Here is a 23256-nt window from a genome sequence, read left to right on the forward strand (position 1 = left end):
TGTAGACTCAATGGGCTAAATGGCCTCCTTCTGCACTGTAGGGATTCTGTGATTAAGAATATCAGCTAAGGACTATTGGGTCATTAGCAGATTGATGGTAATAGGGTCTTAGAAGCAGGAGCTGGGTCTCCTGGACAAGATGAGCTCCGCTAAGGCATGACAGGAAGTAGATGAGGAACTGGAGTTCAAGCATGAAGTTTGTGTTTGTTAAGAAGTTTGTGTTGAAGCCAATTTGCAAATGTTCAAATCAGATGACATTACAATCCCTCCTTCAGATTTTCTTGATTGTTCATCATAAATATGGGATAAAAAAGTATTTAAATGAAATGGAGTAAATATAACCTGCCCATTGTTGTAATGTTATTATGCAGTGAAAAGTGAATGGTGGATTGTTGCAGTCTGTAAAATTCAAAAGGGGGCGGGGGGGGTCGGAACTCTCCCAAAAAATTCTCAGTGTTGAATTTGGGTGAAAACTGGAGTAATTCACGCTGGTTTTCTTCTGTGGGAGTTCAGATAAGGATCTCCCCCACACTATTCACTGCAGAGGCCACCAGCGCGAATATCATTAAATTTCAGGGGATGGGGTCTATTCCCGCTCGAGAGGCTGAAATCAGTGCGCTGAGTGAGCCAATGCGCTTGTGCCGTTCTGTCAGTGCCGATAACGGTGCATGGACATTGGCCCCGCGCTGACAGCGCCTCTCTCTGCTGGCCAGTTCACTCACTAGCCAGGCCTGCAAACCCTATAACAGCCCCCCGCCCGCCCCCCGCGATCGCTGGCTCCTCGACCATTCCCGGGCTCAAACCGGACGCCAGTCCCCTGACAGTTAACCCCCCCCCCCCCCTGCAGTCCCGACCCTGCGCCCCCGCAGTTCCGACTCCCCCGCAGGCTGACCCCCTGAAGGACCCTGATTTCCATCCCTTCACTCCAGCGGGGTCGGGCAGCTAGTTTCCCAAAAGTGGGGAGCTCCTGTAATCCCACCAGAGGACGCTCTGATGGGGTTGGAGGGGCTAGCAGGCCTGGAGACTTCAATCCCGGGGCCTCTAATCTAATTTAAATTGTAGGGAAATGATTATTTAAAGCACTCTTATATTTTGCAGTGAAGGTCCTTATGGGGTATTTTCCCCTGAGTATGCACCAGCGCAAACATTCCTAATATTGTCATCCTCTCCTCACACTTTAACCGTGGTATCAATTTGGTCGCTTATTCTGTACTGTAACAGGTACTTGGATAATCTTGCTGTGGTATGATGATCAAGTAAGACTTAGCATGCACCCGTACCACAGTTCTATACAGCCTCATTGTCATCTCCTGGGATTTTCGCTCTTGACCTGGCTGTACATCCTTCACTACTGTATTGCTGATTTTAATGAACTTCTTCTCGGTGTCTGTCCTGTGTTGTCTCTTGTAGCCTGGAACCATTTATATTGGCCTGGCTCTTACAGTCTCTGGATTGTTTGGGACCAGATATAACCCTCCCAGATGTGTTCTGGGACCATATGAAAGTCTCAACACAGTGACTCTATGGGTGTTCCCCAGGAAGTTTGAACTTACAATGGACATTCCCCTGCTCTCCAGATCCCTCTGAGGAAGTCTCTAACTCAGTTAGGAGTCAAAGATTTCGGAGTTCCGACTAGTTACCCAGGAAATGTTGGACAGAAAAATCTTAGTCTAACTACTGGGAAACTATACCTCTGACTCCCCAGTTCAACCTGACTAACTCTGGCTTGACAAGCTCCCCTCCCACCAACTGACCACACACATCCCCGACCCCATTTGCCACCCTACCCAATTGCCACCCTACACACTTACCCACTTATCTCACCCCTCCCCACTTGCATGCTTATTTGCCCAGTCACTGAAACACAAAGAAGCTTAGGGACCTTTAAACACTTACCAGAATACAGGACCTAGTGTGGTAAAAAGGGGATGTGACTTCTGGTGCCCTCTTTGAGGATTCCTGTACTGAGGAAGTTGCAGAGGAATTCGGAGCCTTTTCAGTGTATGCAGGTAATGGGTAGTTCTCTGATCAGAGTCAGACTCCGGGATTCTGATTCTAACTGACAGTTTCAGGTCATTCTTCCTGAATCTTATTACCGTGTACTTTTCCCATTATAATCTGCTGCTTATCTGCCCACTATTCCAAATTATTCTATTTGCTTTGATTTTCCTCTGTTTGAAACATTTCCTCCCCCCCCCCCCCCCTTAGCTGTTTTCTTCCTTAGCTCCTAATCATTTGAATGCATTATAAATAACATCCAGTTGGAAACCCCTTGTCTCGATCTTCACAACTCCGTTCACAACTGCCCATTGTTTTCTCAGGGTTATCCAGTATTTTGTAAATCTCAGAAGTCTGTCTATTTAATCAAAAGCAAAATACTGCAGATGCTGGAAATCCGAAATGAAAACAGACAATGCTGGGAATACTCAGACACTCGAGGCATTAAATACGCAAGCCTGTGAGCCGGTGGAAATAACTCTGATTTTCAGCAGCTGCCAGACTTGTGCATTTAATGCCTTACTACTTTGTAAACTAATCACTTGTGCGTGGCATTGTATCAAAAGCCTCGCTGAAATCTAAACATAATATCCACAGAATTCCAGTTGTCATCTCACTCTTACCGAAACAAATATGGTTTCCTACCCTTAACCAGACCTATTTAGATGTTTCACGAACCCCTCTTTAAGTGTGCCATTTAATAATATTCCCACACTGACTGAGAGGTTCCGTTACCTGTAAAGCCCTGATTCTGCTTTTTAAGACTAATGGTGTGTTGGCTGCTTGCCAATCCCTAAGCACTGATTTAATGTCTATTGATACCTTAAGGACAATAACAAGGACATGATGTTTCTTTTATATACCGTTACATGAAGTCCACCCTGTACCTTGTCTCCCTTTATTTGCTATTGGCCTGTTGTGCCCTATTTGGTATTTTGTGCTTTTTAAAGTTTACTTAAAGTTTATTTGTTAGTGTCATAAGTAAGCTTACATTAACACTGCAATGAAGTTACTGTGAAAATCCCCTAGTCGCCCGCACTCCGGTGCCTGTTTGGGTACACTGATGGGGAATTTAGCATGGCCAATGCACCTAACCTTTTATGTTATTTCCATTCTTTTACCTCCTTCGCCCAGGAAGTTTTAACTTGGGATTCTGGAGAGATTGCTCATGACCCCCTCCAGAATATAGGAAAGAAGAATTGATTTTGTATATTGACATACCTTCGATCATTGAATATCATTCCACCCCTGGGATCTTTCAGTGACCCACTTCGGATTCCCTTTTCTTTGCTACTTACTGCAAATAAATTTTATTTAGTATTCCCTGCTACTGTTGTAACTTCTTAACCTATTCCTGTTCAACTTTTTCACACAATGAGTGGTTGGTGTCTGGAATGCGCTGCCTCAAAATGAGGTGCAGGCAGATTCAATTGAGGCATTCAAGAGGGCATTAGAAGATTACTTGAATAGAAACAATATGCAGGGTACAGGGAAAAGGCAGAAGAATGGCATTAAGACACTGCTCGGTTGGAGACCGGTGCAGACACATTGGGCCTCCTTGTGTGACATAACAATTCTGTGATTCTGTGAACTTCAGTCCTTCATAATCTGCCAGTAAGGATGAATCAATTTGTGTTTCTAATCACCAATATCTTTACTCTGATTTGTTTTGAAACCTCCAGTGACTGCCAGAAGAATACTTTGGTGTTAAAATGTTGCTTTAGCCTACATTAGATTATTGGAATTGTACTTTCAGGCTCAGGCTTCACGAGGAAAAGGTTATCAAAGATCGGCGCTATCATCTTAGAACCTATCCAAATTGTTTTCTCGGTAAAGAATTAATCGATTGGCTTCTAGATCATAAAGATGCCACTGACAGGGACATGGCAATCAAGTTGATGCAAAAACTATTGGACCATAGTGTCATCCATCATGGTAAGTTCACATGAATATCAAATCACTCTGTTTCAGTGATTACACTTACTGTGTGACAAATGGTTAAGTGTACATTTGATTATATCATTGTGAGTAAGCTCAAAATACACTAACATTTAAACAAAATGACTTGCGTACATGCAGTATGTATTCAGAAAGACCCATGTCCTACCTGAAATGTCCTGTCAGGACACTGATGTGTTGTCACCACACTGTTCACTTTCCAACGTGGAATTGTTCTAGCTTGGAATATAATTTTTTGTTTTGTCTGCATGTCAAATTAAAACGCAAGCATGTACTTGTATTCATAATGATAAATACTGGTGTCTGTATGTAGCATTTCCCTGCCTTGTTCCATGTTTCCTCAAATCCATCTCAAATGCATCATCCTGAGGTATGTGATAATCTGCTCACTTCCCATTCCTTCTTGCACGAAAAATAATTCCATTTGTGATATTCAGTTTCCATCCTGCTGCACCAAAACTAGTTCCATGGTGAGGTACCGACCAGCATATTGACTGATAGACGGAAAATCACCAGGGGAGCCCAATTCTCAGATTTCTCAGACTGTGAATTAATAAGGAACTGGTCAATTTCAGACAGCTATTGAGTTTGCTCACAGTTATCAATGTCCTAAAATTGATAAAATAATCTAAACTTGGTAAAATAATCTTCCGGAGATTGGTGCTGGTGTGGTATTGTGTTACATGTAATGAAACGCTCCTGAATCAGCCCATTCATGGTGCTCTCTAATTAACCGATTCTGATCTGTGTTCCAAAATCTATTAACATTGATTTTTTTTCTGTGCTTTCCCTTTAGTTTGTGATGAGCATAAGGAATTTAAGGATGCTAAACTTTTCTACCGCTTCAGAAAAGACGATGGCACTTTTCCATTGGATAGCGAGGTGAAGGTTTTCACAAGGGGCCAAAGGATATATGAAAAGTAAGTGTTTCAGATGGATCTTTCTCTACCCACTTTTTGCTTTGCAGGAAACGAATGTCTCGGTGTTGAAGTTATTTTGTTAATGCCAGTACTCAAATCCTTTTATAGTTCCAGGGGGAGAAATACTGTAAGTGGATGGGCTTAAAGACAGCAACTGCATTATTTTTTGACAAGTAAAAACAAAAATTGCTGCAAGTACTCAGGAGATCTAGCAGTATCTGTGGAGAGAGAAACTGAGTTACTGGGTGGAATTTTATGCCGGTGGGATTTTCCGCTCCCGTTGAAGTCAATGGACTTTTGAATGGCTCGCCGCATTTTCCAGCCAAACGCCCTCTGTGAAGGGGCCATAAAATTCCACCCACTGTTACAGGTTGGTGAACTTTTAATGAAAGTCCCTCCATTTTTGTGAGTTTCATTTTAACTCTAGCAAGTACAATATACAGATTGAGCACATTAGGGGCTTTATGTTTCAATCTGGAATCGGGATCCCAACATCCGGATAATTTCTGGATTCTGATCTTGGGCTGCCTTTAAATGTAGATGCCCCAGGTGAGCCGGCGGCACGTTTAGCTTCCAGTTAATGGCACCAAGCCTTGCCAGGAGCCAAGAGCTGCCTGCTGAGCACAATCATCAGAGACAGCAACCATGATGGAGCCTGCAGTGAGGAGGCAGGAAACCTGAGGACTAGCTGCCTTGCCACTCGGAAAAGTAACCAAACAGCCGAATGAAAGATACTGTGCCCAGTTAGGAACAAAAGCCCTAGTGGCATAAATAAAAAATGTACTTAATTTTTGCTTGCCGTGAACCCATCAGTTGTGCACTAACATGCGCCAGACTGTTTGGTGATTTAGAATTCAACATGACTCTCCATCCTGCTAATAAGCTCCTCAAGAAATTTAGGTAATTGATCTGAGGCCAAGCAGGTTCCCAATTCTCCTCTCGTTTGGTCTTCAGTTTAAAATTCCAGTGTATCCTGGAGGTGTCAGGACACTGACACATCATCCGGGAGCACTATTTGCAAAATGCGCCTGCTCCTTTTCTGGCTCCCACAGGCATTTGAAAATTCTGTGCTACACTGTTCCATATCTTGCCTTGGGATCAGGTATCTCACATGCTGATTAATTAGGTCTTTATGCTGATTATTGATATGCTAGTGATGATTGGTTGCCTAAATCTGTCCATTTAAGATGTTCTACCAGAATATATACAGCAACATTAGCTGGACATTAAGGTATTTCAGATTATTTGGTTAAGTACATTCACTTAAACGCATTAAAAGACAAATGTAAATTATTGGTGATGAGGGAGCAGGTTAGCGCAGCAGCAGGCTAATCTGGAGGATCTGCTTTTCTTAATAGCAAGACCACATTTCAGCAACCTTGTGCAGTCACTTGACTAACAACTGACAATGTTGACAGCACAGCTGATGGGCAAGAGAATAGGTCCATATGTGGCTTTACGAGGGATTTCATTCATTTCACACAGTAATTGGTTTTCGGTGCATTTTGTGAGCCATGCTGGAGTGCATGAGGTGTGCAGTTACAGAGGCAGGTTGGTTGAAAGACCCACCTCGGTTCTCCAACATAGCTGCCCAGCTGCCAACATGTTTAAAGACTCCCTAAATCTTACCACTCATGCCCTCTCCACCCCATGCCACCTCACACTCCCTCTTGTCACCTCTATGTGCCGCATGCATACATACTCCATAGCCATTCAACCACCATGCACTATATACATTTCTCAAGGACCAAGCAATACTTATGAATTTTTAAATTATTGGAAAAACATTAAACCTCTAACAATCTAAGGAAACCCCAAGTTCAAACTCACTATCATTGATACTGAACCAACAAAACCCAAGGGAAAAAACATTGTAACCCTTTAAGTGCTTATTAAGTTTGTAAACGAACCAGACACCACATCAAGGACATATTCTATTACTCTTCTTTTCAGGTACCATCCCCTAGGTGGGTATTGGCGCTCATGATTATACTTGGCAAAGTACTGCAGTAGTTTGACATTGCCTTCTGCAGTATGGCTGAACCAGGAACCCTCCCACTCTTACCCACCTGCATGTTGGAAGGATTTACAGGTTGATAATCAACCTGCTTGGCCACGTTATGAACACACCTTCCATGGCGATCATTTTCTGAAATGAGACTTGAACTTAGATCTCCTGGCCCAGATGTAGGGACGCTACAAACATGCCACATGACGTCCATTCTGTCATTATAGGTTAGTAAAAATTTCAATAGTTCTTGGATCAATAAAACCATCTGTAGAGCTGAAGCTTTTGAAACCCAGCCAGACATTCATAATGGAACAGCTGTCATAAAAAAGCTTCCAGCTCCACTGACAGAACAAATATCCGTTTCCATTTCAAAGCAGAGTGCTTGTCAATGAGGAGAAACAGGTGCAGACCATTTTTCCACTTTTTACTGCATTGACTTTTCTGCAGTTGATTCAAAGCTGCAACTGAGGCTGACTCCCACCCGATCCCCCACCTTGAAGATTGCATTGAAGGGTGGGTCATTCAGCCTTTCTGAGCAAGATTGACTTTTTAAAAGGGTACTAGCATGTTCCCATAGCCCCCAGGACAAGAGAAATCTCTGCATTTGTTATCCCAGTCGGCCTGCACCACTGCAAAGTCATGCCCTTTAGCCTTAAGGATGTTCCGACACCATCCAGAGACTGACCAGCCAGGTGGTTGCTGGCCTCAGCAATTGCGCCCTGTACCAGGATGATCTAACCATCTTCAGTGATATCTGGCAAGATCATTTGGCTCACTTGTAGACAGTTATCCAGCGCCTGAAGAGAGCCAACTTGGTGGTGAACTTCAAGAAGAGTGAGTTTGCCCAGGTCAAGGTAACTTACTTGGGGCATGTGATGAGATAAGGGAGCATGCTACCTTGTGCTCCTGTTGCACATGTGAGGCAAAGCTCTCCCAATCAGTTTTAATTCAGTTATGAATGGCAGTCCCATCAGTTTTTATGTTCCGATGGTACTAACAAATTAAGTCACGGATACACATCAGACAAGGATGTTTACGTTGTGATGTCTATGAAGTAGCAGGAATCGAAGGAGCAGTTTACAATATGAAGACACTTTTAAACCATTGGAGTGAAGTTGACTCCAGAATCGTCTTCTGTCAGTTGCAATTTATAGTGCAAACCACCAACAAGCAATTGTAGAGCCATGAAAAGATATTGGTTTGAAATGACATCAGAGTACAAGCTCGAGTCAAATATTTGGAGCCAGTCTGATCGCTCCCGTTACAGGACTACAATGTTAACTCTGTGACTCACTCTCCACTGTGGAGCATGCCAGGAAGGAGAATAAGGCATATGAGTTGCTCTTCCAAAGCAAGGTCAAAGGACCTATAAAAAGAATAGAAGCAATTAATGAGTGCTCAAGTTCAGGATGGATTGGCTATGTCCACCAAAATTATAACACTGGTGTTAACAAAATAATTTGAATGGAGATTACAACAGGAGAAGTATGTTACTGGTGTGCATTCAGTGAGTTAATTATACCGTGATGTACTTGTAGATTTAATTTGCTGAAGATGGGCTTCTTTCAGTATCTTGTCCTGGAAAAGAATTGTTTTATATTTATTTTGAATTTGAGTCTTATTTTAGCTGTTATCTGAGAATTTCAGTCTATTTCCTTCACTGTAATTTCTTGGATTTTAGTTGCAGTTGAGAATATTTAATCAAAAACTGAATTTGCCTTTTAATTTTTTTTATACAAAAAGAGTCATTGTTTCATTTATCACAGAATTTACAAGGCCATATTAAATATCAAAATAATAATCTAATATCTGACTGGTAAATAAATCTTTATCCACTAGTTCCAACATAGTGGAGTCAGACACTTTAGGAACACTTAAGCGGTTATTGGATAGGCACATGGAACACACCAGGATGATAGGGAGTGGGATAGTTTGATCTTGGTTTCAGATAAAGCTCAGCACAACATCGTGGGCCGAAGGGCCTGTTCTGTGCTGTACTGTTCTATGTTCTATATGTTCCAAAAGTTGGGAATTACTATTAGCCGATGGAGTGAGATTGATTCTACTCTTTTCTGTTTTGAACTTTGTAATGATTCTAAACTTTAAGAAATGTCGTCATATTTTTGTCGTTGTTAGTGAAAATGCAGTAAGTTTCATTTAACAAGTATTTTCATTTTTTTGTAACTTAAGGAAGGTACTGGCTGCTTCTGGTACGAAAGTGAAATATTTGCCATGGCAATGCGTAACTTGACATGAATGTGTTTTTTGGATTCTTTGACTTTGCGTAGTAATTAAGAGGCATGGTGTTGAATTCTGGGTTGATGTCTTGTACTTTATACATTTTTCTTTTTCTTTCTTCTCCTTTCTTCAACCCCTCTCAGAATTGCTTTTAAATGTTGTTAACAGTAACATGATCCTGGATGTGTCTTTGGAAATTCCTGCATGCAAAATCTGCAGTTGCCTGTTCTTTCCCAACTTTGGTGCGACGGATGAGGTCCAGTGCCTGTGTTTGGAATAAAGACATTGAAGCTTCAATATCGTGTTTTCACTGTAATCTTGCTTTTCAAATAAATATTTCCTTGGATTTGAAAATCATTCCAACATACATTTTGTTCTCCTATCCCAAGCTTCCATGCAGGTTTCCTAACCCAAAATAAAACTTGACTTACAAACCTGGCTCCCCTTTTTATGCCAGTTGCCACACCAATTCATGGACTAAGCATTATCACTGTATTCAAGAACAATTTCCTGATGTTATTTGAGTTTTGGCTTTGATTCAAGAGCATTGATGCTGCATCCATGTTGTGAATTCTGTTTTCTTTTTAATCTGTCTCCTGGGTCAGTCACTCTTTGTATCGGTTTAGTTATTTTAAATCATGGGTTGCATTTGTATCTTTACGATGATAGGTTGATGAGCACTGAGAACTGTCTGATGCAGACACGGGAGGAGGAAGGAGTGAAATACCAGCGAGCCTTTGTAGCTGGTGAATTTATCGACTGGCTGACTCAAGAAGGAGAAATTGCCATAAGGAGTGAAGGTGAACAGCTCTGTTGTAGGCTGCTGGAACATGGCATTATTCAGCACGGTGAGCACTTTTTGAAGTACCATGTAAAGCGTTTCTTGTCCAATTAAATATATCAATTTTACTTATAGGCGGAACTTTATGGTCACCTTGCAGTGGGGCGGGGCCTTAAAATACGGTGAGCTGTTCAAAAGTCCATTGGCTGGAATTTTCCCATTTTATTTTTTCCCAGACCGTCAGCTGAGGCAGGAAAAGTGGAGTGTATTTTTAGATACTCTGAGGGAGAAAGAAAATGTGAAGGAGCAGGTCCCACGGTGGCATAGTGGGTAGCACTGCTACCTCACAGTGCCAGGGACTCGGTTCGATTCCCGGCTTGGGTCACTGTCTGTGCGGAGTTTGCACATTCTCCCCATGTCTGCGTGGGTTTTCTCCGGGTGCTCCAGTTTCCTCCCACAGTCTAAAGATGAGCGGGTTAGGTGGATTGGCCATGCTAAATTGTTCCTTAGTTTCAGGGGGGCTAGCTAGGGAAAGTGCAAGGCGTTATGGAGATAGGGTCTGGGTGGGATTGTGGTCGGTGCAGACTCGATGGGCTGAATGGCCGCCTTCTGCGCTATAAGATTCTGTTCTATTTTATCATGTTAGCAGGACAGGTTCAGCCCGCCAAGGCTCTTGAAAGATCATTTTTTTTAAATAGAGAAAAGGAACCCCCCCTCCCTCAATGGGCATGGACCTCTCAGCACCTCCTTCTTGGAACACCCCCCCGGCACTGCCCCTTGGGTCATACCCTAGCACTGCCCCCAGGTAGGGGGACCCCCCGGTAGGGGGCAGTGCTTAGTTATTACCCAAGCTTGATCCCCTCCCCGCTGGGAGCTGTACTCACCTGTGTGCCTCCGGCGGGATCCGTTCACCAAGTGCACATCATGGCGGACCTGTCGTGATTCAAGTTGCATACCCACGTGCCAATGTGAAAGGGCAATTTAACATGGGGGACCATCTGCATTGGTAATTAGATGTGCTTGACTTGTTATGTCATTAGCCTGGGGGTGGGGCCAATCAAACGGAAATCCTGTCAGCATAAAAGCCGTTTTGGGACTCTTGCTCGATTCTCTGCCCCGCCCTACAAAAACTGGAGTGGAAAATCACCCTCATTGACTTTGGCGGGACCATAAAATTCCACCGGAGTAAAATTCCACCCTAATTTTCCAATAGACCAAATGTCTCTTCACTGCTTCCTGCCACCCTCACATCAGTAAACTCTGATATTTAAACCTGACCTGGCCTTTGGCTGCTCATGAACATTTCTGTCTAGATGATGAGAGGGGCTCCAGCTTGATGTTAATTTCAGCCAGGATAGTAACAAGCGTGTGTATCAAATTTGCCAAGGGATCCCATGGCTTGCAAAGTGGGGAACTCATCCAGAATTCCTGCTTCTAGTTTTTATTCCACTTTGCTGGAAAGTACGGATGTTGAGTAAAGAAGAGGTTGGCTCAGCTGTGACCAGTGGAATAGCCAGGACAGTCGTAAGATGGTTGTCAGTATGTTCAGAATCATATCCCAGCATGAATTACTATTTTCAGAGTAATCGTGATGTGGAGTTGCCGGCGTCGGACTGGGGTAGGCACAGTAAGTAGTCTCACAACACTAGGTGAAAGTCCAACGGGTTTATATGATAGCACGAGCTTTCGGAGTGCTGCTCTATCATCAGGTGAGTGCCACTCATCTGATAAAGGCGCGGCGCTCAGAAAGCTCGTGCTACCAAATAAACCTGTTGGATTTTGACCTGGTGTTGTGAGACTACTTAGTTCAGAGTAATCAGTAGGGAGAGAGATAAGGTAACAGTATGAGAATGTTGGTGTGATGATAGGTATGTTTTGTTCACCGCTCTTTTTAATTGAATATATTTTTGCTTAGAAATTAAACTTGCCCAGGGAAGAAATTTATTTTGAATAAATTATTGTCATAATTTGTATTTACCAGCATTTTAACTCCAGTCAAAACAATTTAAGCACCAGCTGTATAAAATTGTTCCCAAGCATTCCAGTGTATTACATAATCCTCTGCTCAGCTTTGCAAGTCTGAAATGTTTCCCACCAGTGACCTGTGGAGGCATGTGTCAGCATGTCTTACAGATGATGAATCAGTCTTAGCTTGTCTCATATTACACTGTCAAGGACCTAGAGGCTGTAAAAGGGCACCTTCAGGTAATAAAACACACCTTGTTACTTTGCTTCATTGTGCAATGAATCAGATGATTTCGAAAAGACAATCTCCAGGGTGTTCAAGAGGGATTTACCCCAGTCCAACACCGGCATCTCCACATCAAGAGGGATGTGGCAGGGCTATCGTGCCAGCTGGAATTAAGGGCAGGACCTTTCCCTGCTGGCGGGTTGAGTGGGGGTATCTGACCTACATTTATACGCCAACAGGATTTCCCTGTTTGATTGGCACCGTCCCCCCAACAATGACATAACATGGATCCAGACTTTAGTCGGGATTCCTACATTTATGTCTCAGGCATTGCGATCTTGTCTGGGATGGTCAATTAATGGCCAGATGGAGGGCTCACCATCCGATGAAGGGTGGTGAACTGGCTCAATAAACCTTGCGGGCCAATCAGAGGCCTTCCAGCTTGAAAGGAGCAGCAACACGCAATGAAAGGGAACTGAGGAAGAGAGCGCTTTGAACTGGAGGCACCCTTTCGCTAACCTTTTTTTGAAGTTTACATTTAAAAATGGGTTTTGCATCCTGGCCAGAACTGGGTGGAATTCTCCCGTCCTGGATTAAGTCCCGTCGCAGGACAGGGAGTGTTTCCCACTGCGGAGGCTGACTGGAAACCACACCGACAATTAATTATGCATCTGAGCATTGTGCACTGCCTTGTGTGGCAGGGCAGACTTGATGGTGCCCCCTCTCCCCGCCCCCCATTATATCTAGGTGCCATATTGAAAAGGTGCCCAACATCACTGACCCATCGTCAAAGAAAGACCATGGACCTCCTGAAGAAAGAAGATGAAGCTCCAGTATGAGGCTGGAAGCTGGACCTCCTTGGAGACACTGAAGCTAGAAGATCCACCTGATAGATGTTCTCCCTCTACTGTGGTGGTCCAGGGACATTAGCCATCTCCATTCTGAATTCCAGAGGCAGCCCCAGGCCTTCTTCAGGTAAAATCCGCTTTTAGTATGCCACATTGATCCAGATGATTCTAGACTGCCATGTTTTCCTGCGGGCATCGTGGAGAATTGGGCATGACGGGAAGATTCCAGGTGGGCATTCATCTGAATCCCATTAGCGGGATGCAAATTGGTTTCACGCTGGCATCCTGTGGGATTCCTGATCCACCATGATGGGCAGTATCCGAAGATTCCACTGTAATTTCACACTGGCACGAAACTAATTTTTGGTCCTTCTGCCGAATTATCCCCTCACCTTACCACCAACAGGATCATGGGAGAATTTCGCCCTTGGGGTAGGAGGGAAATCCCTCTTCAGGGTGGTCTGTGGCTGCTGTTGCACACATGCAGATAAGGAGGGTCTTATGCCTGCTTGCGGCAATGGGTCTCTGTTGGCTGTTGGGGGGCTACCATCAGACTGTTGAAGATCTCCTAAGCCAGTGATTAAGGTTTAAAATTATTATAGTCATTTTGTGCTGATTTTACTGGCTTCACCAAGAGTCACAGTCTTAATGTTTAACTTTCATGTGCAAAATTGTATGCAATTTTTAAGTTGGTATTTCTATATCCAATGTAGACAAGTTTTTACGTTTGCTGCTAGGATGTGGACAGCATTGGCAAAACAGCATTTATTGCCGATTATTGACCCCTCTCCTTTGTTCTTCCTTTCTCCCCCAGCCCGCCTTTAGCTGCTCAAAGTACATTACATTTCAATCTTTCTCCATTTCTGATGAAGGATCATTAACTTGAAACACTTCCTGTCCACAGATCCTGCACGCTAAGGACATCCAGCATTTTCTGGGTTTTAATTCAGATTTCCAGTATCTGCAGTACTTTGCTTTTGTGTTGTTGTAGCTTTTCTGGCCCTGTCAGCTTCTGTTCTTACAGCCAACTCTCAGAATTTAGTGTGCTATTACAAAATCTGAAGAGCTGTTTTGTGTAATGCCTCAGTTGGTGGACAGACTATCTCACAGGGAAAAGCTGCCAGGATGCCCACTGATTTGTCAATTGTGGGAAAATTGCCTTCTCTGCAGGTTTCCCAAGTTTGCAATATTGTGCATCAAATGCAATTTTCTTGTTTGATCTACTGAAAAACTTATGGCATAACATTTTCTTTTTCTTCGCAAGTATTATTCATTGGCCAAATCCGTATGTTCCTTTGAATGTTCCAGGATCTCCCTGATCTGTCATTTAGTCTTTGTTGTATGCATTTAATCATCTATTTGTCTGGTGCTGTTTAGGGAGTCTGGGGTGTTTGTAATGGTGTTTGTTTTTTGGTAGCCAACTTTCTCTCTTCTCCAGTTCCCTTTTAGAGTTTTGACTCTTGTTTCCATAGATACCATCTCAGTACATTCCAAGGGCATGTTCTTTATGAGTGAGCCTTGACAGTGTGTCAATTGGCAGTTCAATCTTGGAGTGTATCGCAGCCAAAAGCTTGACATTTTGTTCTTGCATGAGAAGAATGCCTGCTGGTTAGTGAGAAGAAGCAGGAGCCCCATCCAACACAAAGGTCAATTATAACACTAAACTATAGTCCATCCCTGATCAACTCACTCAGCTCCGATGGCATGTGTCCTGTTTTCTAACCAGACTACCCTTTGCTTAGAAAGGAATTTTTCTCTTTCATTGTTCCTCCTTTTCTTCTCTGCCATCTTCCAAACTATTCAGTGACAACGATTCAGATTTGAGCCCACTTGTTGTCCAAGCCAAAGCTTTTAACAGGAATTAAACTGTGGGGGAAGATATTTGGCATGATTGATAGATTAGTTATCCTGAAACTAGGATCAAATGCCCTTTTTAGAACAATTAATACAGTGGCTACAAGTCTTGTTTCTGTTCTTCAAAGCTGTGTAATTAAAATTTACAGCTGCCGTTGCATAGTTTTTTTCAAAAGCTTCCAGTATTTTGAATTTGATTATTTTCAGCCAGGATGGGGGGAAACTGTGTGCAGACATATGTATGTACATGTGCATGTGTGTACACGGTGAAAGGTTTGCTCGAATTAACTGTCCGCACAGACTGAAATAAATTGAGCTCTGATGAAGGATCACCCAGACTGGAAACATTGGCTCTATTCTCTCTCCACAGATGCTGTCAGACCTGCTGAGATTTTCCAGCATTTTCTGTTTTTGTTTGAAATAAATTAGCTGTTTGTTTTCAATGAGCTTAATGAAGGTCTGACAACAGTGATACGTTCACATGGTGCCTTTTGCATGGATTAAAAGCCCCAGGGCACTTCACAGCCATTATCAATCATTGGGTCACATAGGGAGTGATTAAAATCGGGGATGCACAACAGATGGAAGAGAATGGAAGAGCACAGGGAGGCTTACACGGAGAAAGGAGATATTTGAAAACACAGATGAGTAAAAATGTATCGCTGTATCTCGAGCCAATGTCGGTCAGCGAGCACAGGGGTGATGGGTAAGTGAATTTTGGTGCACGTTAGTATTCGGGCACCAGAGTTTTAAAAGTGGGGTGAAAGATGGGAGGTCAGCCAGCAGAGTGTTGATATTGTCACATCTAGAGGTGACAAGTGCATGGGTGAGGGTTTCAGTGCAAGTAAAATGAGTCAGGGATGGAGCCTCAGGCAGGGATATGGATTAGGCAACAGATCAGCCATGATCACATTGAATGGCGGCAGAACAGGCTCGAGGGACTGAATGGCCTACTCCTATTTCTGAGTCAAGTGATGTTATGAAGGTGCAAGTCGGTTGGGCTTGGTTTTGGAACAGATGTGTGCCAGAGGCTCATTTTGGCGTCAAATATAACACCGAAGTTGAAAGTAGTTTGCCTGGAAGAGTCAGTGGCTCGGGAACAGAGATTGTGGTGGTGACTGAATGGAGGGAATTTCTGCTCATTCAGTACTGGATGTTAGACAAGCTGTGTCCATTGAGAAATATCCTTTTATATGTGTGTACATCTATAAATGCTGGTGCTTTCAACCTAACAGAAAGTAACGATTAGGTTGTGAATTTATTTTTAATAAACAGTAGCCTTTGTGATCTGGGGATGGGATGTTCTAGCATTTAATCTCAGTTGTGCAATGTGTCTCTGTAAATAGAGTACTCAAAATGCTTGCACGGTCACATGTAATAGCAGAAATGAAGTGTATAATTAACTGGAATTATCCAAATTTTACCAAGAAATTTCCATAACGATGAGGTTCAGTCTAGAACTAATGAATAACTAAAGCAGCTCTTACCAAAACAGTCATTTTAGTATTTTTCTCCCATTGTGCCTTTGTGGCTTTTGCTGTGTATTCGCTGCCCATTCAGAGTTCAGATTCTGTTGTGTTGTTTTGACAAACAGCCTGTGTAGGACCAGTGAAATTAACTCTATCTATTTCACCAGTCTTCTTATCCTCCCCCATTATTCTGTACACAGTGGCCAACAAACACCACTTTGTGGATGGTAACCTCTTGTACCAGTTCCGCATGAACTTTCGCAGAAGGCGACGGCTGGTCGAGCTGCTGAGTGAGAATGTGCCCTTGGTGCCTGACAGTCATGAGAGCCCCTTTTGTTTACGCAAACAGAACTCTGACAATCCCAACACCAGCTTCCTCTCAGGTAAAAACCATTTGCTCTCATTTCCCCTGTGATTTATAGTCCTATTCGGTGTTCCACAACAAAGCCTTTCATTAATAGTTTTACCCCTGCTATCTGCCTTCTTTTACATTGGGAATGTTGGTTCAGGCAAGAAATGTTTTGTGTATCACGTGCATTAACTCAGAGCAGTTTGCATTTTTATAATGGGTTTTCAAATTATTTACAGATGTAATGTGGTGGTATTCAACTCCACTGTTTCTTTTCCTTCCCTGTTCACTCTCTTATGTCCCATATTACACCCTCTCATCTCACCCCCCCCCCCCCCCCCCCTTCCCCCCCCACTCCTCAATACCAAATGATTAAACATTATTTGGGCTCTGCTAAAGAGAAAATAACCTGTGCTGCTTCCTCTAAAACAGGTGCAAGATTTTGGTTCTAAAAGTTAGATTTGTCTTTTATAAATGTGAACTTGCATGCCAAAAACAAAAGAGAAATGGAATGCTCCAGTTACACTGTGGAAAGCAGCTGTTTACAGGGTATCATCCAGACAGGTTGTTTGTGTAAAGGCATCCAAGATCCAGCATCTGTCATTTGTAAATTGGTTGTGGTAACAGAGTTTGTATTAGTTAAATTAGTGAAAAGCTGATTTTAGCATTCTGTTTGACAGTTGCGTAAGTCTCAAATAATTTCTGGTTGACAACTGCTGCTTTTGTGATCATGAGTTTTTTAAAGTTGGATGGAAGAATTATTTTCTTAGTCGCTACTATTTCACAAATTTAATCATACTGGAGCATTCTTCTCTGCGAGCACACATGTTTACTTTTGACGGTACTCGTCTTTGGTGTGAAAATGGGTAAAATGTCAATAATAAAGCATGAGGCAAGAAACGTTCCATTTAACACACTCAAGCCCACTGCTTTCCACAGATCTGCCATGGTGGATTCTATATGTTAGTTGAACAAATCTCTAAATCATCTGTGAAAAGCTGCTCACAAGAAGTAAACTTACAAAGCTGTGACAGGATATTTTTGTAGTCCTGTCAGCACAAAGAATATTTGATATCAATGTATTTCTCTGGCCTCTCAGCTGCCACTGACCTTTGTTTAGTAAACAGTCTTTAACATCAGACTAATGAGAATTATCTAAACAAATCTCTGGATGTCAAATGCATTGAGGGGGTCTTGCTGCAAAAGTAAATCTGTGACATATAACTGAGTAAGATCCTGTGACCAACCACACCTAGCCTGCCCCAATCTGAGACAGAAAATGCTGGAAAATCTCAGGCCGTCTGACAGCATCTGTGGGGAGAGAATAGAGCCAACGTTTCGTGTCTAGATGACCCTTCGTTGGAGCAGTATTTTGCTTTTATCTACCCTAATCTGAGGTCAGCAAGTAGATGCATTGCTCTGAATTGTATGAACCATGAAGACCTCTACTTCAATCCCTCATCTGTAAGGATGCTTCTATTATTGATGTCTCCAGACTAAGGAAAGGGGAAAACCACGACTTCCCAAGTCACACAACATCCCAACTTGGACATGCATTGCTGTCTCTCCAAAACCGCTGGGTCTAAATTGTGGTATTCCACATGCGGAAATACCTTCACAACATGGATAGCACTCTGGAGATAGAGAATGAAAATCCGCAGAAACTGATCCTATCCAACAGCTACATTGTACCTTTGAGGAAAAGGACTGTCAGAAGGACAGCCCTAATATGGGCATGGCTTCTTGGAGCAGAGGCTATCTAGTCAGCAGAGGAGGAGGGAAGCATAATGTGATACTTGTATCGGATTCACTGGTTAGGTAGCATCGAGAATCCCACATGGTGTGTTGCTTACTGGTATTAGGTTAAGAGGTATCTTGAACTGACTTGAAAAACTGTTGGAGAGGGATGGTGTCAATGTACTACTAATCACAGCCTGTGGCAAATACCTAGTTAAACATGTGACATTGATTGTACTATAATTAGAGATGGCTGTAACACTTTAGAGGGCAGTGCTTCTTGTAAGTTAGTAGCACTGAGGAACTGTCTTACAATAAACCAGCTTGAACCTAAAGGCCAATCTGGAGTGACTCTTTCACCATAGCCGCTTATAATGAGCAGCAGATGGGTGGGGGGTGGTCCAGTCATTGTGGTCCAAGTCTGGACCAACAACTGGAGAAGAGTCGGCCAAAGGTCCTGTTTCTAAAGTACCAGGAGCTGAATTAGAAACTGGAGTAATTTAAACTTAATTAATGAATTGGGAACAAGCTCTCATTAATATTGATCTATTGTTATTGGATTGTTATAAAAATTCCATCGGATGTGTTGATGCCCTTTGATGGAGACCCACCAATGGCTCTTAACTGCCCTTTGAAATGTCTAGCAAATCACTCAGTTGTGTCACAAACCACTACAGAAAAAGCACTGTGTGTCTACCGACACGACATAGACTGCAGCAGTTCAAGAAGGCAGTTCACCACAACCTTGGTCAAAGACGATTATGGAAGAACAAGATGTTCACATCCCAGAATCCCAGGAATAAATTAAAAATAAAATCAAAGAACATGACCTCAAGTATTAAAATTTCTGGATCATTACTCAACGCTTGTGCAACTTATGCAACAATGGGTTAAGCAGATTAGGGAGGTGAACACAGGGCTGGAGGAGTGGTGTAGAAAAGAGGGGCTTCATTCATGGGACACTGATACCAGTTGTGGGAAGGAATTGTATCTTTTGGGCCAGGTTCCACCTGAACCCAGCTGGGACCAGGGTCCTAACTGAATGGATAAATAGAGCAGTCACAGGGTAAAATTTTAGAGTCAAAGGACAGGTTAGGGTGTGTGATCTAAATAGGTGCTCTTATACATACACACACAGAGCATAGGGAACACATTGAATAAGCTACAGGTGCAAATTCAACTTGGATGGTAAGACATGGTAGCCATTAGAGATGTGACTGCAGGATGATGAGGACTGGGAGCTAAATATACCATTTCTAATGTCTACTCAGGAGATCTTGTGGTACAGTGGGTGGCATCCCTATGTCTGAGCCAGAAACTATAGGTTCAAGTCCCATTCCAGGATTTGATGGCCAAGGAAGCTGCATTCATAACGTGGCCAAATGGGTTGCATATCTATCTGCAAAATCCTTCCAATGCATGACAATGGTAGGCAGTAAGAGTGGGAGAGATTTCTGGTCAGCATGTGGAAGCTAGAGTCTCTGTTATCACTATCTATAGTTCCAAATGGCAACACTTGTGGAAAAGTGCATGTTGGGCACAGCTATTTGGAGTCTGAGTGAACTCTTATACACACACACATAAGGTTTATTGGAAAGAAAAGTAAAATGGTAGAGGGGGAGGGGTAACCTCCCTGGTTATTTCCTCTCAACGTTTCACTTATAAGTGATTTCACCCTTAAACAAAGCTAAGCAGGGAATGGAGACTTTAGGATAGAATGAAGAAATAGAAAATGATTGAAGAGTGTAGAGGGAGTTGTGTATAGGTACCCTGGTAGCAGCTGTGAAGTGGTAGATTGTATAAATGCATGACATGGGCATACAGCGTTGACAGAGTGCGAAGTAAGTGCATATGGATAGAGTGACCAGTGAACCTTGCAAGTAATCATTCCAGATAGTAGGGATAAGACCATAAGACATAGGAGCAGAATTAGGCTACTCAGCCCATCAGGTCTGCTCTGCCATTCAATCATGGCTAATATTTTTCTCATCTCCATTCTCCTGCCTTTTCCCCATAACCCCTGATCCCCTTATTAATCAAGAACCTATCTATCTCTATCTTAAAGACATCAATGACCTGGCCTCCACAGCTTTCTGCGGCAAAGAGTTCCACAGATTCACCACTCTCTGGCTGAAGAAATTCCTCCCCATCTCTGTTTTAAAGGATCGTCCCTTTAGTCTGAGGTTGTGCCCTCTGGTTCTAGTTTTTCCTACTAGTGGAAACATCCTCTCCACATCCAGTTTACCCAGGCCTCGCAGTATCCTGTAAGTTTCAATAAGATCCCCCCTCATCCTTCTAAACTCGAATGAGTACAGACACAGAGTCTTCAACCGTTCCTCATACGACAAGCTCTTCATTCCAGGGAACATTCTTGTGAACCTCCTCTGGACCCTTTCCAAGGTCAGCACATCCTTCCTCAGATACGGGATCCAAAACTGCTCACAATACTCCAACTGGGGTCTGACCAGAGCTTTACACAGCCTCAGAAGTACATCCCTGCTCTTGTATTCTAGTCCTCTCGACATGAGTGCTAACATTGCATTTGCCTTCCCAAATGCCGACTGAACCTGCATGTTAACCTTAAGAGAATCTTGAACAAGGACTCCCAAGTCCCTTTGTGCTTCTGATTTCCTCAGCATTTTCCCATTTAGAAAATAGTCTGTGCCTCCATTCCTCCTTCCAAAGTGCATAACCTCACACTTTTCCACATTGTATTCTTAGCAACAGTGCCTTCAGTTCCTTCTTCCGAATTGTTAATGTATATTTTGAAAAGTTGTGGTCCCAGCACTGACCCCTGAGGCAGGATAATGGGTGGATACTCTAATTGGCAGAATGTGACTAGTGGTGTTCTGCAAAGATCTGACAAGTGGCGCTCTGCAAAGATCAATGCTGGAGCATTAATTATTCACAGTGTTTATTAACAACTGGGATGATGGGATTGAAACCTACAAATGCAAGTTTGACAATGACACAGAGGTAGGTGGCATCATAAGCAGTATAGATGGAAGTATACATTTATAAAGAGATATTGATAAATTAAGTAAATGGGCAAAACTGGCAACTGGATTTCAATGTAGGCAAAGGTCATCTACTACAAAAAAGATTAAATTGGGAGGGCATTTTCGAAATGGTGTAAAATCAGAAACAATGGAGGTCAAAGAAACTTGGAAAACCAGTATACAGATATCATGAACTGGTGCAGAAAATAATTTAAAAGGCTAATATATATTTATATGTCTATTATATCTAGAGGTCTAGAATACAAGAGTATAGATTAGGTCAGGTTAAATGGCCATGCTAAATTGCCAAAGTGTCCAAAGATATGTAAGTTGGATAGATTAGCGGGATAAATATGTGGGGTTATGGGTAAAGCCTGGGCAAGAGTCTGCAGACTCGATGGGCCAAATGGCTTCCTTCTGCACTGTCGGGATTCCATGATAGAAGTCATGCTTCAGCTGTACAAATCCCTGGTTAGACCACACCTGAAGTCCAACTGTTCTGGGCAGCAAACCTTGGGAAGGACATATTGGCCTTGGGAGGGAGCTTGGTTTTACCAGAATAATACCTGGATTCCAGGGATTAGATTTACGGAGATATTACACAAACGAGGGTTGTATTCCATGGAATTGAGGAGATTAATGAGGATTGTTATGATCTCATAGAGACCAGAAGATTTTTTAAAAATAAATCCAAAATACCAGTTGTTTCCTAAAAGAATGAAGCCACAAGATTCCATGCTTTAAAACAAATAAGTTTTACTGTTGAAGAGTCAAACAAAGCAATCGCTAAAGACTATCTTAGAAAACTAGTAAGCATCCAGAATCAACACCAGTTAAATGTGAATTGACAGATAAATTGTGGTCAATTAGGTAAATGGACAAAACTGGCAACTAGATTTTAATTCTCACCACACAAACAGTAGGTAATGACCAACTCTTGCGAGAGAATCCAACCATCTTCCCTTGACATTCAATGGCTTTACCATCACTGAATTCCTCACCGAGACCATCCTGGGTATTACCATTGACCAGAACCTGAACTGGACCAGCCATGTAAATACTGTGGTTAGAAGAGCAGGGCAGGGGCTGGAAATTCTATGGAGAGTAACTCACTTCCTGACTTCCCAAAGCCTGCCCATCGTCTACAGGAGTTTGATGGAATACTCTCCACTTGCCTGGATAAATGCAGCTTCAGCAAAACTCAACAAGTTCAGGACTATCCAGGACACAATGGTTGGTATCCCATTTACTACCTTCAATATTCAACAGCACCTTCCAAACCTGTGACCTCTACTACCAAGAAGGGCAAGGGCAACAGATGCCTGGGAACACCACCACCTACACCTTTCCATCCAAGTCGCTCACCATCCTGACTTGGAATAATATTGCAATTCCTTCAATGTTGCTGGGTCAAAATCCTGGGGAAGTCCCTAATAGCACTGTGGGTGTACCTACACCACAGGGACTGCAGTGATTCAAAAAGGAAGCTCACCACCTTCTTCAACTTGCCTGTTCTACGTAACTCTGCTACGACCCAGTTTGAATTGACCTGTGTATTTTTATATCTTGGGGAGGGAGGGGGAGGGGAAGGGGGGGTGGTGGTGAGGGTGAGAGGTGGAGGAGGATGTCATTGGCATGGTTTTAAAATTTGGAATCAGGTTATTTAAATTGTGATATTCGGAAACACTTCTGCAGGCAAAGTCTGGTGGAAGTTTGGACCTTTCTTCTACAAACGATAATTGAGGCTTGATGAGTTGTTAATTTTAAAATCAGAGATTGATAGATTTTTGTTAACCAAAGGCATTAAGAAAGATGGGGTAAAGGAATTGGGTCACAGATCAGCCATGATCCTGTTGAATGACAGAACAGGCTCAAGGGGCCGAGTGGCCTACACCTGCTCTA

The 23256-nt window shown here is 42.8% G+C and overlaps 1 protein-coding gene across 5 annotated transcripts in view; it reads left to right on the top strand.

Annotated features, from left to right (window-relative positions):
- deptor (DEP domain containing MTOR-interacting protein) overlaps window positions 1-23256 on the top strand; it is a 77503-nt gene that overhangs the window by 37428 nt on the left and 16819 nt on the right. For 3 of the 5 annotated variants that reach the window (XM_078216515.1, XM_078216516.1, XM_078216519.1), the window contains 4 exons: window positions 3755-3933; window positions 4754-4877; window positions 9796-9974; window positions 16470-16652. In XM_078216515.1, the coding sequence (XP_078072641.1) occupies window positions 3755-3933; window positions 4754-4877; window positions 9796-9974; window positions 16470-16652 (665 nt within the window). The remainder of the gene's footprint in view (window positions 1-3754; window positions 3934-4753; window positions 4878-9795; window positions 9975-16469; window positions 16653-23256) is intronic. The other 2 variants (XM_078216518.1, XM_078216517.1) reach the window with 1 other exon arrangement.

The sequence above is a fragment of the Mustelus asterias genome, chromosome 7 (genome assembly GCF_964213995.1).
Source record: "Mustelus asterias chromosome 7, sMusAst1.hap1.1, whole genome shotgun sequence".
Lineage (NCBI taxonomy): Eukaryota > Metazoa > Chordata > Chondrichthyes > Carcharhiniformes > Triakidae > Mustelus > Mustelus asterias.